Source organism: Dendrobium catenatum, unplaced genomic scaffold (assembly GCF_001605985.2).
Source record: "Dendrobium catenatum unplaced genomic scaffold, ASM160598v2 fragScaff_scaffold_133, whole genome shotgun sequence".
Lineage (NCBI taxonomy): Eukaryota > Viridiplantae > Streptophyta > Magnoliopsida > Asparagales > Orchidaceae > Dendrobium > Dendrobium catenatum.
This window is the reverse complement of record NW_021318595.1, coordinates 14,232,673-14,248,505: the sequence shown is the minus strand read 5'-3', so window position 1 is coordinate 14,248,505 and position 15,833 is coordinate 14,232,673. Positions and strand designations below refer to the sequence as shown.

The 15,833-nt window shown below is 34.8% G+C and overlaps 2 protein-coding genes across 3 annotated transcripts in view; one reads left to right on the top strand and one right to left on the bottom strand.

Moving 5' to 3' along the window:
• LOC110104267 (proteasome subunit beta type-6) overlaps window positions 1–6,855 on the top strand; it is a 39,148-nt gene extending 32,293 nt beyond the window's left edge. Inside the window, exon 8 of the mRNA XM_020833293.2 lies at window positions 6,541–6,855. Within this exon, the coding sequence (XP_020688952.1) occupies window positions 6,541–6,681 (141 nt within the window). The 3' untranslated portion in view covers window positions 6,682–6,855. The remainder of the gene's footprint in view (window positions 1–6,540) is intronic.
• A 1,451-nt stretch (window positions 6,856–8,306) lies between these two features.
• LOC110104266 (coatomer subunit beta-1-like) lies at window positions 8,307–14,475 on the bottom strand. Of its 2 annotated transcripts, XM_020833290.2 has the most exons (5): window positions 14,351–14,475; window positions 12,103–14,241; window positions 8,996–9,505; window positions 8,780–8,865; window positions 8,307–8,694 (listed from the first exon to the last, which is right to left on the bottom strand). In XM_020833290.2, the coding sequence occupies exons 2-5, from the start codon at window positions 14,149–14,151 to the stop codon at window positions 8,484–8,486; spliced, it is 2,856 nt and encodes a 951-aa protein (XP_020688949.1). In that variant the 5' UTR covers window positions 14,152–14,241; window positions 14,351–14,475; the 3' UTR covers window positions 8,307–8,483. The 2 variants fall into 2 exon arrangements, with proteins under 2 accessions (XP_020688949.1, XP_028556134.1); XM_028700301.1 differs by having other exon boundaries at window positions 12,103–14,475.
• Window positions 14,476–15,833: the final 1,358 nt, after the last annotated feature.

Below are 15,833 nucleotides of genomic sequence, written 5' to 3'. Positions count from 1 at the left end.
TATATATATATATATATATATAATCTTTTCCCCATTTATATCCTTCTTGCATCTTATATTCACTTGATAATATATTTCTCCAACTTCCTCAATAATATCATCTAACAATGGTGCATCTTTAATAAACTTAGATGTGTCAATACATTTTAAGAACACAATTCCATTAGTATGTTTGATTATGAAGTCAATCAAGCTGCAACCTTGTATGTTTTTGCAACCTTCTGTAGTATTGAAACTCTTATTTGTGCTAATATATTCTTTATTTCTTAAACTATCTTGTCAGCAAGTAGTATTCACTTCCTTCAATATTCAATGTTCGAAGCTCATACATGATTGGAGATTTCAATCGTATACTATAGTTCCCAATGGAGCGTGCCATACTGAAAATGGATGGACTTGTTGCAACATTAAAAGCCATGGAATTTAAAAAAAAAAAATCAAGATCCATACAAATTTGATGCCAATATTCTTTAGAGGATATTAGTGGAATATTGTGACTTTTGACATGTAACATCATGATCCAACTCTTCAAATTAGTCAATGGAGTCTCGAATTCATCTAGTGAAAATAAAGTTACTATCTGTACCACTAGTAAGACCACTAGGAGAACCAAAATCAGAATAATCAAAATATGGTTTATTTTCAATCATTTTATCCATGGTTTAATAGCGTTGGTTTGTTGTTGTAAAGGAATTTCTATAGTTCGAGATCACTCATTTAACTTCGTCTGAAACTTTTTCATATGGCCCCATATTTATAAAAGTTTGAGCAAGATAATCATTTTGTCTCACCTCTTGTGATAACTTTAATGCAAAATTTATATTTGATATACATCTAATCTTTTTTTTTTTTGCTTTCTTTGCATCTAATTCAACTTGAGTATCATACTTCCAAGTAATCTCTCTTAACACCAACTTTCACCATAGTAGTTTATAGACTTATAAGACAAAAAAAAAAGTAATTAATCACAAAATCTTCAAATAAAGTACTAAAAAAAGTTTAATATACCATTCATTTTCTAGGTCATGATTGTCAAAATCACATTTATTTGCATTTTGAAGAGCTGGAATAGCTTATTATAGTTTTGTTGTGGATTGTCAATTCAAGATGCGATGAAAGGAGCCAACGAAGGGTGGTAAATATGGACATAAACAAAATAATTGAATTGTTGGTTGTGATTCCAAGTTAAAAGAGTTGGCAAGGGTTGTTGCGAGTTCCGGCTTTGCTTTCTTCGAGTGAGATCAAGACATAGCTCGTGGGGTTTTAATAAAAATAGATGCAATTTGAAACCTCGATCAATTAGGACATGAGATTTGAATTTGAGGACGAAAATGGCTTTTGAGTCTTTGTTATAGCATCTCATATGAAATTGATGAGGACATCCGACCGTGGAAAGTTTATCGGAGGAAGGGCCGGAGATCTACGGCTACGATCGAATTACTCTATTTCTGAGCATTTATTTGTATTTGATTTATTATGTGTAATTTTTCGTTTTTTACTCTCACTTGAGAGAGTAGGTTTATGTGACCTCAGGGGGCACTTTTGTCATTTGATGTTTTATTATATTTTATTTATTTATAAGCCTCATCTCCCCCTTGGGAAGGATCATGATTATTATGAATGAAATTTTCTGCACTTTGTGTCTAGGTGTGTTTGAGAGCATTGAGAGTTCTCGTGAGAGCTTATGTGAAGTCTCTAGGTGAGGGCAAAGCAAGATCCATCAGCTGCAGGAAGCGTCCGGGCTCATAGTTTATTTTCGCCTCCACCCACATTGAGCTTGCCGCCACCGTCATCTCCTCCCAAAGCTCCAACCGATCACCTCCTTTCTCCTCCTAGCCTTGACTAGGCACAACCTCTCCTTTCCCCCCTCTTCATAATTGCTGATCACATCCTTGATCCCATGGCCGAAAGTATCATGACCCCCTCTTCCTTTTTCCCCCAAAATTTCAAATTGATCATCTAACATTTTCCTAAATTAACCTAGCGTTAATTTCGGAAAAATCTTAAATTCAAAATTGAAATCTCCTAAAGCCTTGAAATCCTTTTCTGAATTGTCGGGTTATGTTTGGAAATATATTCCAGTCAATCAATTTGAATATTAATTAGTGATCTCAATTAATTCCCCTTCCTAAATTAGCAGTGTTAATTTTGGAAAATGTGAAATTCAAATTTGAAATCTCCTAAAGCCTTTAAATTCTTTCCCAAATTGTTAGGTTATATTTGAAAAGATATCCCAACAAATCAATTTGAATATTAATTGGAGATCCCAATTAATTCCACTTTCTAAATTAGCCTAGCGTTAATTTTGGGGAATTTGAATTCAAATTTGAATTCTCCTACAATCATTGAATTCCTTTACTAAATTGTTGGGCTATGTTTGGAAGGATATCCCCATCAGCAAATCTGAGTATTGTTTGGAAATCTAAATTACTTCCTTTTTCCTTTATAGTTGGCAACTCCACTAAGACCACCCCAAATCAGCCCCCTAAACATTTAGTGATTGCCTCCCCCCAATTTCATGTCAGGAGCTTGTTGTTTTCCTCCCAAATCATCTCAAAAAAAGCTGTCTACTGCTAAAATATAGGATCAGTTCATTTTCCAGCACCACTACCAGTTGTTATAGGATTTGGCGCCCACATAGTTGTTGTCCAGAATTTTCGGAGAAGTTAGAGTGCTGTCCGAGCATGCAAGAGGGTTCGTATTGTTGTCCTTTCCACATAGGCAGCCAAACGACTTTGCCGCGACTTAATATTTTCTTCTGTGCGGGTAAACTCTCTCTCTCTCCCCCCCTTGTATCTTTTTGATCCCTCCTCAGTCGTGGCGTCGTTTTATTGTAAAAGCTTATCCGCTTAGCCCACACCAAGAGCGTTGTTTGAGTGGACCTTTGTAGTGACTAATCTATTTGTTAACTTAGGGATTGTCTCTGAAACACCACATGAGCATGTTATTAATTAATTTGTTATTTAATGGTCCATCCATTAGCATGTGATTGTTTTCGTAAACTTGATTGCTCCCTTGCATGTGATAGTCATTGCTTAAGTTCATTGTGAGTTAATGAATTGTTAAGCTCTGTTCAAGCATGCGTAATTTCCAAGTCAACTTCAATTGCATATATAGTTCTATATCAGAAACGGGTTCTTCTATATAGCATCTTACAATGTGTAGGTTCTAAGGTGTAGGTTTCAAAAGTTTTTTCAAACATCTTATAAATAAATATGTTTAAAAAATATGTCCATTCATGCTGTCTTTGTTAAACAAATAAGCTATTATTTATATCTTCATAAATATCATAAAAAATTTTTTAGGTAACATTATTTTTTATATGATCAAAATTAACCACCTTAATGTGCATGTATGTAGGACAAAAAAAATCTTTTGAATGCATTATGATGTTTGTTTTCGATTTCAACATGGTGCTTAAAGATGAAAGAAAATAATTATAGAAATTAAAATTTAAACCTACTTTGCCTGTTTATGTTTGAACTTTTTTTGAGAATTCATATATTTCAAAGTGTGATAGTCGAAGTATAGCACAAAATATTTATGTAACAAATAATATCTTAACTATTGAGACATTGTACTTTTTAATAAATTTCCCTATCATACTTTGAATGATTTTATTTAGCCTAATTCAAATTTTCACTAAAGATATGATGGAATGTTGTAGTAGTTGTTGAGTTGTCACACCTGTGATGTGATGACCTAGGAATCTAATTGGAAAGAATTATTTTTTTAATATTTTTAGCTAATCACCCAGAGCCATTAATCATCCATTTAAAAATTAAAACAGTAAAAATATCATTTCATTTCATATAAATATCAATGCATACAATTCTATCTAGTTATAAAATAATCAATTACAATAGCCAGAAAGACACCTATCACATCACTCTCTCAATTATATCCCGGGTTACAAAAATAAATAACAACGTAAAAATACCTATCACAAAACTTAGATCAACTTGTCTCTACTGGATCTTTACTCTTTTTTGGAAATAATGTAAATTAGGTTATCAAAACTTATAATTATTATTAATGCATAATAATAAAAATAATATGCATGGAATCATTCAATTCAAATTAGTTTGAATATTAAACAATTTCTATGAATAATATGAGTCATTGTACTCAATGTCATTCAATAACAATATAAATTAATATGATTAATAACCATAAAGGGATCAACACATTTTGTCATTCTCATACCCTTATCATTTACAATATATTATTAGGTAAAATCATGAATCTATATCTATTGGTTACCATGAATTACACCTTTATCAATTATTAGTGAAGGTAAAAGTAAAAAATGTTCTCTTTATATCATGTCATGCATGTCACTATCAATATATGCATAACATTTAGCATGTATATTATGTATTAATGTCATGTGTCATATGTATCATGTATCACTACCATGTATTGATATCATATATATTGTATCATGCATTCTATATTAATCTCATCAATCTTATCATATGCTTGTATCAATGATATCCTATATAATATCATATCATTTATAAAAATATCATGTCATATTTTATTATATTAATTCATATGTAATTATATTTTGCATACATGTTCATGTACCATCAATAATAAGAAAGGAAGGACATTTGACTATTTTGGTGTTTTTTGTTACGCTTGGACCGGTCCGGTTCTACACCCGGCGGTCCAAAGCCAGGCGGAACCCGATCGCAGAAATGGCGGAAGAAGAGAGCGGGCTAGGCGGAGTTTGAGCGTTTCGTTGGAGGGAATTTTTGAATGAGGAGGGTGTTTATGTAATTTGTATCTTTCCTTTTGCTTTAATTAGGGAGTTATGAGAGAATTAGGGATCATCTTGAATTTGAATTATTTTGAGATCTAGGGTTTGTTGTTCTTGGGCTCTTGGCTTTGCCGGAGATCGTTGGAGAGTTTTTCCTTCCTCTCGAATTGAAGGAAAGTTGTATCTTGCAAGTGCTTTTCATCTTCTATTGAAATAAAAGTGTTTGCTTCGTTTCCCTAAGAGTTCTAATGCGTTTTCTCTCAGATTTTCTGTGTTTCCTGCTGTTAAACTGCTGTGGACAGCAGTTTTCTCCTGGTTCTACTTTAGTTTTGGCTAGGAACTACTTGAAACCAAGTATTTCCTATCATTTTTCCTCTATCAAATCCTATTGGCCCTAAACAATAACAACAACAACATCAAGCCCTATTGGCCCTTCACACCAAATAAATCATATCAGTTTTGTAAATAAGAATTAGTCATATCAATGACAAATAAGGTGGTTTAATGTAAGAAATCACCACTTCCTGTTTGATGGCGTATTATTAAGTCAATCTTCTTATGCCTCCCATCATATCACCTAGGATTATACAACGAACCTTATTCAAAGAAAAGTCTGTCGACTCACTCTCCTATACAAGATAACATATCTCTGGCTAGCAGATTTTGTCAATTAGTTCCAACCAAATTTTATTGCTTCAGACATGCCAAATCATCTATATATAATAATAACAATTATTACATATGTACATATCTAGTGTAATTAATATAGTAGGTAAACATATTTAGTGTGCTTATCAGCGTGTATATATCATGTTAAAATGCATGTTGTGTTAAATGAGCAATAATTATGTGCATGTTATGTATTTCATCATATCCAGATTTAGATACAGTAGTTTCTACTTGTTTTATAAATACTTTTATTCTAATCATTTTATATAAATTAACATATATGCAAAATTACTTAGTTAAATCTAAATGTGATCTTCTGAAAATGCTCAGAATGATGACATCTACCACATTTCAAAAGTTGCATAGAAAAAATAATCTAAATCACAAGATAATGCATTTTTATAAAATTTGAGAGAAAAAATTATAGAAATCAAAACTACTAAAAACAAATATAGGGCAAAACAATTTTTATAGCTGGAGCGACAAACGAAAATGACTCAAAATAAATCTTCTCTTTCATCTCTCTTCCCTCTCTCTCTCTCCCCCTTTCCCTTGTCTTCTTCACCCGGCCATGCATGCAAATGGGGGAGTGAATGGATTGAGATTTTTTTTATAAAAAAATATTTTGATCGTGCTAGTGTCGCACCATAGACCCTGATTATTATATAATATAGGAGCTAACACCGCTATGCCGAAGTCCAGCGTTATCACGCTTCAGAGAGCTGAGGGAAGCTCTGCAAAGCTCTCTAGCACAGTGCCACAACAATCACGACTAGGAAGTTCATGTATGCAAGATTTTATTACCAATTTCAATTAAGATTATTTATAGTTCTTAAAATTTGAGGTTATTACAATCTATCAATCTTAGAAAAATATCACCATTGACATTTCTATACGAATTAGTAATTGATAGAATGGACTATTGATCACTGATCACATCAAAACCACAAGCTTTTATCTCCCTACGTGGGATCGACAACATGAATCCTTTTTCGTTATTGTGCTTTGTCTACACCGAGAAATAGAGAAATCTGTAGAGTATTATTTTATGTCTGTAATTTATTTTGTGTTTATTTATATAATTGATAAGGGCAATTTCCTTACAGATAAATGGTGATGGAGTGAGGAGGAACTTCTACAGTGGGGATTCGCTTCCTTTATGGCACGAAGAGTTAGAACCCCGCAACTCTTTGCTAGATATACTCTCAGCAGCAGCAGCTACCAGTCCCGACCCAATGAACATATAATAAATAAGCTTTTTCTTATGCCTTTCTCACCAACCCCGTAACTCTTTGCTAGTTGAATCTTCAATTACCAGAATTTGTTACCTTTTTCATAAACCATGAATCTGTTTTATTAAAGAATTTGTTACATTTTTGAACTATCTTTGATCAATCTGACCCATTGAATTGAATCTTTTATTGCGCGCTTGTGATTTATTATTCATGCCTTAAATGTTCGTTATATTATTCTTTTGAACTTAAGAAACAACATGTTAATCACGTCATGAACATACATATTGATTTTTTTATAAATAATACATTTGTTCATTTAATGGCTTAATTAGAAAATAAAGGGACCTTCTATTAATTCTAGAAAAAAATTGCATCATTTATGTGAATTTAGCATTTATCAAATTGTTATGCTTCTTCTTCTAACATATGCTTGAATATTGAGTGAATTTAAATCAAATAAATTAAGCTTGCAAGTGAGTTTTTTTTAAGTGATTTTTTTATCGATGAAAATCAAGAGTTATTTTGTACAAATATTTAAAATAGAATTCTTGCTAGCACTGAATGATTAGGAATTCTTGTGGATAAGTTCTAAGCCCTTTTAAATTTGTATATTATGGATTAGAAAAGTGATGCCTGAATATCAGCAGTGTGCACAATTTACTTAATACTCGTATTTTTTTTCTTCCCTCGCAATATTGACGGTTAGGTGGTGAAATTAAAATGGTTAAGAAAAAATAAAAAATTTTGATATATAATTGTTTAGAGGTAAAAGGCTCGAATTTTAAGAAAAATAAAGAAGGGGGGCTCTTATAGATTCTAAGGAAGCAATATATTAACGTTTGCAATTTATATAATAATTTCAAAAAGTCTTAATTAGAAAGTATTAAAAATAATTTTTTTAGTTAATTTAAATAAAAAAATTGATTCGTAATATGATAAAAGAAGAAAAAAAATTTATGTAAATAACACGACATAGATAAACGTTTTTTATACAATCTTGACATTATTAGGTTAGCTTAATATTATTCTTACATTTTCCAAAAACAGTTATAATTGTTAAATAGCTTCCTATTGGCACAAATATGCTAGATGTTCTGGACTAAACTTCAAAGCTGTGTATTTCGTTAGATTCACCTCAAATATTTTGGCCACCTTTCTTATTTATGCTTTCATTTAAAAATGCATTCAAAATAATATTTCTGCAAACTTTATATGTCATTGTCCATTAAATAAAAAATACATAAAATTCGAATTCAAAATTTTGAACCAATAGATCAAAAAAATCGCCTACATAACATAAAGCTAAGTTGTTAGAAGCAAGGCTGTTACTTAAGAAGATTTATTAATTGATTTATATATAAATACAGGGGAATAGAAATGACGCCCAAGTACTAATCCAATAATTTTTTTTTTAAAGGTAAAAATGAATAATTTGTTTACAATTATCATACTCTTAACAGATATTATTGTGAAATAAAATTTCAATTAAAAAAAACTACAATTAAACAAACTTACCATTTTCCTGCAAGCTTTGGCCATGCCACAATGAATACAATATTAACTACACGATAAAATGTTAAATAAGAGATCTTAATCATCCATCAAAAAACACTTGGAATTCCAATGCAATAATACCATTACACTGAAAACTATCATCAACAGGAAGAAATTAAACTGTCACTTAACAAAAAAAGAAGACAGATAATAAAGAAATGCTATTTATGATCCAGTAGTAGCAAAACAAGAAAACATTTTTTCAAAAATAAGGAAGAATTTTTTATTCGATATTGATGTAAGAATTGCTAAGCAAAACACTAACCGCTGCCTCCCTTCTGCTTGAGTGTTATCTTGTCGCCGAGACTGAGAGCAATCCCCTGAGTTTTACTCCTGATTCTGATATAACCGCTCAGCTTTCCATCAGAAGACTGCTTCTCAATACTAATGTTGACCAATGCATCTTCACCAAATACACTCTTTGCGTATAGATTCGCGGCAAGGAAACCACATTCTCCGTCCAGTGCAGATCTGGAAACCATATATATATATATATATAATAATCATCATACAAATTATATCATTTAAATTGATCTAATAATCCTAAGAAACTTACGGGGCTGTGAGACATTTCATATTAGTGGATTTAATGATGTGATCGAGGAATTCTTTCTCATTTTGAAGAACAGTGTTCACTGCTACCTGAAATAGGAAAACCATGCAAAGTTAAGTTGTTAAATCAAATCAATAAGAACAAAAACCAGTTTCAGTCTATATTCAATTGATGAATCTTGTTTTGGACCATGTAAGAATTGCTTTTGGGAAGATATACCTTATTTTCCCACTCAAACTCTGCCCACATATTTCTGAAGGCCACATCAGCACATATAGCTGGAGAGATGTAGTCCATAATGTCAATATGTATGTCATTCAGGACAACAACAGTTCTCTCGAGCACATTTGAAGTCTCATAAACAATGTTGCCGAATATGACACCAGTTTCTGTGGACGAAACCTTAATATTGGCTCGAATCTGTTTACTGGACTCTGGTGCTAAGGTATAGTTTTGTGGCCGCTCAACAAGTTTGAGGTCACCCATTGTTGCCAACTCCAAGCACAGGTTTTGAAGTGTATCTTTAGTGCGGTTGATTACCGTCACATCAAGCACAATGTCATAATGATGAACTGTCACATAAGCTTCAGCATAAACTGGATCACTAAATCCTGTCAGTTGAAGAATGCGATTAAGCTTGTTGGCTTCATCAGCATCCATCGTGAATTCTCCAGTTGCACGTTTCAAGTCATCTTGAACTTCATCCTCCAACTCAAGCTGACTCATTCCCTGTAAAGGATAGTCATACAATTTTTTTTAAAATTTTTTTGGGAAAAGTCATATAATATTATACTTTCATAGAAAATGCTGCATAAAAGGGGTCAAATCAGCTCCAAGCTTCCAAGAGCCCTTTCATAAAACATATTCTTAAATCTGACATAATTAAATATTGACTAACCTAACGAGATGCTAATTATTTAATGATTATAAAGATAACTTAAAGTATTTAAGGAATAAATAAGATTTAACTAGGTTAAGTAGCACTTAGGTGGATTAATGCTTTATGAATAAAATAACTTAAATATGCTAAATGCTATATATATATATATATATATATATATATATATTACACCATCAAAACATATATTTTGTATTAAGTTAAAACAAAAACAATATATAAAAAACAACAACTACTACATAAAGCCTTTATCCCACTACGTGTGGTCAGCTACATGAATCCCTTTTTCTCCATTGTCTTACTAAGAGTCAAATTCTCATTTAAATTTAATAAAAAATATTATTGCTAATATTTTTCTAGCCAACTCATTTCTTAACATAAACCATATTTACTTTCCTAACTGGGTCATCGAAAGACCAATGTTTTATGTGTCCAAACCATGGAGCTACTCCAACCTTTTCACGTATGTACTCGGTTTGCATTCTGTCTCTAAGGGTGAAGCAACTCGTCTACTTCAACATCCTCATCTTTGCAACAATTAATGTAATTTTATGCTTCTCTTTTAATGGCCAACATTCTACGCTATAAAGCACTGAAGGTCTCAACCCTATCTTATAGAATTTTCCTTTAAGTTTGAGGGGTACTACGCAAAAGGCTCAATGCATTCCTCCACTTCAACAATCCAACTTGAATTCTACTAATAATATCCCAATCTACTTCATCATTACTTTGCATAATAGACCCAAGATATATGAAATGTGTACTCTTGTTAAAGACTTAATATCCCAAAGTCAAAATCCCCCCACTAGAACTATTACTAAAATTACACTCAATGTATTTGGTTTTAGATCTAGTCAAACTAAAACCTTTAGACTCTAAGGTTGACCTCCATAATTCAAGTTTTCTTTCAACTCTCTCTCTCTAATCTTATTAACAAGAAAAATATCATCCGCAAAAAATATACACCATGGAACATCCTCTAGTAAGAACATCAATGACTAAAGCAAAATGATATTGGATTAAAGCTAATCCTCAATGTAATCCAACTAAAAGAGGAAAATACTTGGTAAAACCACCTAAGCATTACCCTAGGAATTCTATCCATGATCTGTTGGACATTCCATCTTCCCTTCTATATCATCATAAGAATTCCACACCAAGCATTAATTTTTTTCATGCACATATTGCGTCTACAACAGTAAAATTACGTGCCCTATATCTTTTAGTGATTACCATATTACCATCCCTAATAAGAGCAATTGCTTGTTTGTTACCTCTTATTCATGATGCATTAATTTCAACATTCTGAAATCTAAAATTAAACCTCGCTCCCGCCCTCTTCCAAACAATATTATCTAAAAACCTGTGATTTTCTTGCTCTTTAAATATTTTCCCTTAATCAAGTCACAAACTCGCATTATTTGACACAAGCAACATCTCTTCAGTGACCTAGTCAATCCTTGTAATTCAACCTAAGCTTCTAGTAGTCTACCACACACATGAATAGCTGCTATGGTAGGCACCAAAAGACAACATGCAATCTGCAATGTCACTTTTCTCTTTCTTCAAGAAATATTTCAAACTATGTTTTTCAATCCATATACTGTAATTGAAATCCTAAACTCATATATTTTACTTTTCATCAAAATGCAATTGTTAATTGCTCATTTTGGAATTTAATGTGTAACTATCCCATTAAATTTGATCTTTTAATATATGTTGCACATAAATATCATGCAATGGGGTGTCCATTAAAAATAGCTGTGAATACCAACAGCTAAGACTGGCATATCCCTCTCAATTATGTTCAATGTCACAGAATCTCACTTGTCAATGAACATAAAGTATCTGCTATTCCAGCTCATTTTATTTTGAAAGAATAACACTACTATCAAGAATAGCAATCTTGAAATATCCTTGTCAAGAGAATGTATTGAAAAAAAAAATTTAACCAAGAGAGGTGAAATAAAAATTTAACCAACAGGTTGTCTTCAAAATGCTTTTCATTTGCACCTATAGGAGTAACCAAGATAGGAGTAACATCCTTAATGCTCTCACAGGTAGAAATTTTGCTTTCAATGCATGCATTATGTCAAATGACCAAACCAAAAAATAAAAAAGCACTAATTGAGTTTTTATGCAAGAAAATGGAAACATAGTACTGTCTAGCAAACTAATATAAGATTTTTCATATAGATATTGAAGCAGCATATCGAAACATGCTACAATCGAACAAGTCCATAAAAGAATTGTACACTATAAAATAACACCAAAAAACTAATTAGAAAAAAATGTGGGTCCAAAGGTCACTTTGAGTAATAGGTATGACTATTATATCATGCCATTTGGACAAGAAATCTTCATTTTCATATTTGTAATGCAATTATTGGCATAGGAATATGAATTCGAAGAAGGTTATTCAGCATACCTTTCTACTCTTCAAATGGTAGAAATCAATAAGATCATCAGGTTGTGCATGAGATATCTGAGCCTTTGCTTTGAACTCCTCAGTCTCATTGAACTGCTTATCAGCAAGCATCTTTGCAAAACTCTGGCGGCATGACTGTAACCATATTCTCCTTATTTCATCACCAGTGTTGCAGAGAAGCCTTATGCAAAGTACTACTCTTTCATATGAATCATTATCAATTGGATGAGGAAGATACGATGACTGTCCAAGCTGCAACATGGAGACCATGATCAATAAGGCCCCACTACAGAATTTATTTAGTTCTGTTTTGGATGGCTGGACCTCTTCCAACCTCAAAACCAGCTTAGTCAAAGTGCAAGAAACAACAGCTCCTAAAAAGAAATCCCCTGAAAGTATCAAAGATCTCAAATTTCCAACTGCAACCAAGGAACCGGGAGCAAGAACAGGAGCAGACAATGCAGTTTCTGAGGCAGCACTCTGTGTGGCATAGGTTCCATCAGCAAGGACAGCTGGCCTCCTTGAAGAAACAGTGATGGAGGAATTTATCTGCTGAGGCCGCTTAATGGCATCTGCACCATCACCCTCCTCAACAGCTGTGTAGAATGGGAGCTCACCAAGGCACTGCTTGATGGTAGAGATTCCATTCTCAACTTCAGAAAGTGAGAGACAATATTCCCCTATAATCCAAAGAGCACAAGAACAAACCCTTGCAGCCCGGATCTGGTAGAATGTATCCAGCAGTCTTGTGATTATTGAGACCCTCAGCTTTGGGTTTGTCTCAATGATCTCACGCACAAAGAGTACTACATCAACAGCAGACGCAACATTACTGTCCCCTAGGAAATCCATCAGCAGATGAACAACAGTACTTGCAACTTCTGGGAACTTCATAGCACATGTATGTATAGCCTGAACTAACATCTGTCTATACTCCCCATTCTTCTCAAGCTCGCCACTTTGAGTCTTCACAACCTCCTTCTTGAGCGTCAGCACCACCTCATCAACATTCCTTGGGGTTATCAGATCCAGCGCAATATCTAATGTCTTGCGACGAATATCAACATTAGGGCTAGAGAGTGCCCTGAGAACATCCATGATCATGTCTACCATAATCTCTCTATGGGAGGATTTTAGTTCATTGAGCCGCTCCAGAACTATAAGCTTGACATTGTTATCACTCTGTGAGAGAAGCTGGCAGTAGGTGTTTGCAGCTGCTCTAATTGCTGTTGGAGCAGAGGAAAGGGAGACCAAAGTGCCAGCACACTCGTAGATGACTGCAGTAGATGGGGCACTGAGAAGCGAAATGATGATCTTGATATATCTGCCCTTCTCCGCACGATTAGATCTGCAGACCTTGCGAATGAGATCTAGTACAACCATCTGTAGCTGCTCGGGCCAGTCCTGAACCTTATCGACATGGGATAGAAGGTAGTTGACAGCTCGGTCCTGGGCGCAGGTGAAGAGCATGAGGAAAGCATTACGGCGCGCAGAGGGATCCTGCTCACTATTGAGGATGCGCTCAATGACCTCGGGAGCATCTGCAAGGAGCTGCTCGCCCTGGGGGAGCTTGTAGATGGACATGACAGCAAGAATTGCATTGCGACGGATGAACGGGTGACGGTGCTCAATGTTTGACAGAATAGAGGGGATGAGAGGCTCAATGATCTCAGCCTCGGAAAGGCGACAGAGGAATCTGAGGGTGACACCTCGGATGTACTCGTTAGGGTGTTGCAGGTTGTTCCGCAGGTTCTGGCAGATAAGGATCATCTCCGGCAGGACGCGGCCAGTGGAATCGGTCTTGTCGATTATCTCAAGATAAAGAAGTAGGAGCTTCTGGATCGTGTGGTCCTCCGAGGGAAGGACGTAGCGGACGATTGTGATGAAAAGCTGTGGAAGGGTCTCGCCATTAAGAAGAAGCATGATAGCCTTTTTCATAGCGTCGATCTTAGAGACGACGTCGTTTCCTTCGAGTGCCAACTTGATCTCGTTGGCCAGGGCTGGGGTACCCTTGTCGAAGTGGACGAGGAGAGTGGACGACCTCTCCATCTTGCTACGTGTAGAACTGGAAGAGGAAACCTTATAATGGAGGGTTATAAGGAAGTGCTCTTGTAGATCTAAGGGGATTAGAAAGCAGATCTGGTTTCGATGGAATCGGTTTCGGTTGGGATTAGGCGAAAGAAGAAATCAATAAACCCTACAATAGATCGAAGAGATCTGAATTGTTCTAGAAGATGGGAGCTCGTACCTTCTAGAAGACGGCGGCGGGCCTGAGAGCCGCCGGTGGGAGAGCTCCAGTGGCGACGAGGAGAGGAGAGATTGGAAACACAGTCGTTGGAGTTGAAATGGGTTTGGGGATAGGCGAGCCGAAGGGGAACTTGCAGGCTTAAATCAATCAATCGCGTTACTTCAGTACATCAGGGTCGTCCATTTCCATGGGAGTGAATTTCATTTTTTTTCTTTTCATTATTGCCTTTTGTTTGCTTATAATAGAATTAAACTAACAAAAGTCATGCAATTTGGGTGAATTTAATTGACAAATAGCAACTATAATAAGATTTGGATTGTGTGATACATATACAATAAATACATTATTAAATCATGTTAGACTAATCTATTGAATGTTCATTGAGGATGTTAAGCCCTTATGAATTAGTGTGAGGCTAACTATTATTAAATCTTGTTAGACGAATCTATTGAATGTTCATTGAGGATGTTAAGCCCTTATGAACTAGTGTGAGGCTAACTAAGAGAGAGGGGTTGAATTAGTTATCTTAAAAATTCTCAAACATAAATCATGATTCAAACCAAAACGATCATCCACATAAAATAAAATGCGGAAATGCAATAAGAAAGAGCACACCAGATTTTATAGTGGTTCAGTCAACTTGACATACGTCCACTCCCCTGAGCCTCTCCTTCGGGTATTACACTAAACTCAGTGACTCTCCTTTTGCTCCCACAACAAGGCGGAGAAGCCTTTACAAAAACTCCTTTCCACTGACCCCGGTGAGGTAGAGAACCCAACCCCTTTCGCTTCCTCCTGAAGCAGGAAGAGAACCTCTCCTTCGCTTCCTCCTGAAGGAGGCAAAGAACCCCCAATCAATCACTGAAAGTAGACCTCTTTAGAACCTCCAAGGAACTAGGGACGACGACAGGAGAAGATGACTCGGATCCTTGCTTGGAGCAACCATTGTGAAGCCCTCAAGAACTCCCCCTCATAAGATCCTTTCTCTCTCCCAAGCTCTCCCTCTTCTCTTGGCTCTCTCAGGTCAGGATAGCAACAAAATATCACATTTTGAGTAAACAAGAGATCTTATATAAAAGGGTTTCAACTTTGACCTAAATTATAATTAAGCGACAAAGATCATCCAAGACGATCGATGGATGGTCCTGTACGATCAGTACAAATTCAGTTCAATCAGCCAGGGCGATCTGGGCGATGTTGCATGATTAGAATATTTGTTTGTTTTGACCGTCCAAGACGATGGGTACATTGTCCTGTACGATTAGTTAAAAACATATAATATTGTCCATACCATTGCTCTGTTTGGCAAGACTTTACATGTTGGACGATAAAAAAATAACTAATCATTTAGGCCGATTATTGGATCATCCTGTATGATTAGTTCAAATCCATAAATATCGTATTGCACATCATTTTGTTAGTCCTGGATAATTCAGGAAGAAACTAAGGTTTATTTAATTGATCGTCTCGGACGATCTTGCGA

Coding starts and splice junctions, on each gene's coding strand:
- LOC110104266 (XM_028700301.1), bottom strand. CDS start 14,151: ATGGAGAGGTCGTCCACTCTCCTCGTCCACTTCGACAAGGGTACCCCA. Junction 8,866..8,995: donor AGTTTGAGTGGGAAAATAAG/GTATATCTTCCC, acceptor TTCCTATTTCAG/GTAGCAGTGAACACTGTTCT. Junction 8,695..8,779: donor ATGAAATGTCTCACAGCCCC/GTAAGTTTCTTA, acceptor TATGGTTTCCAG/ATCTGCACTGGACGGAGAAT.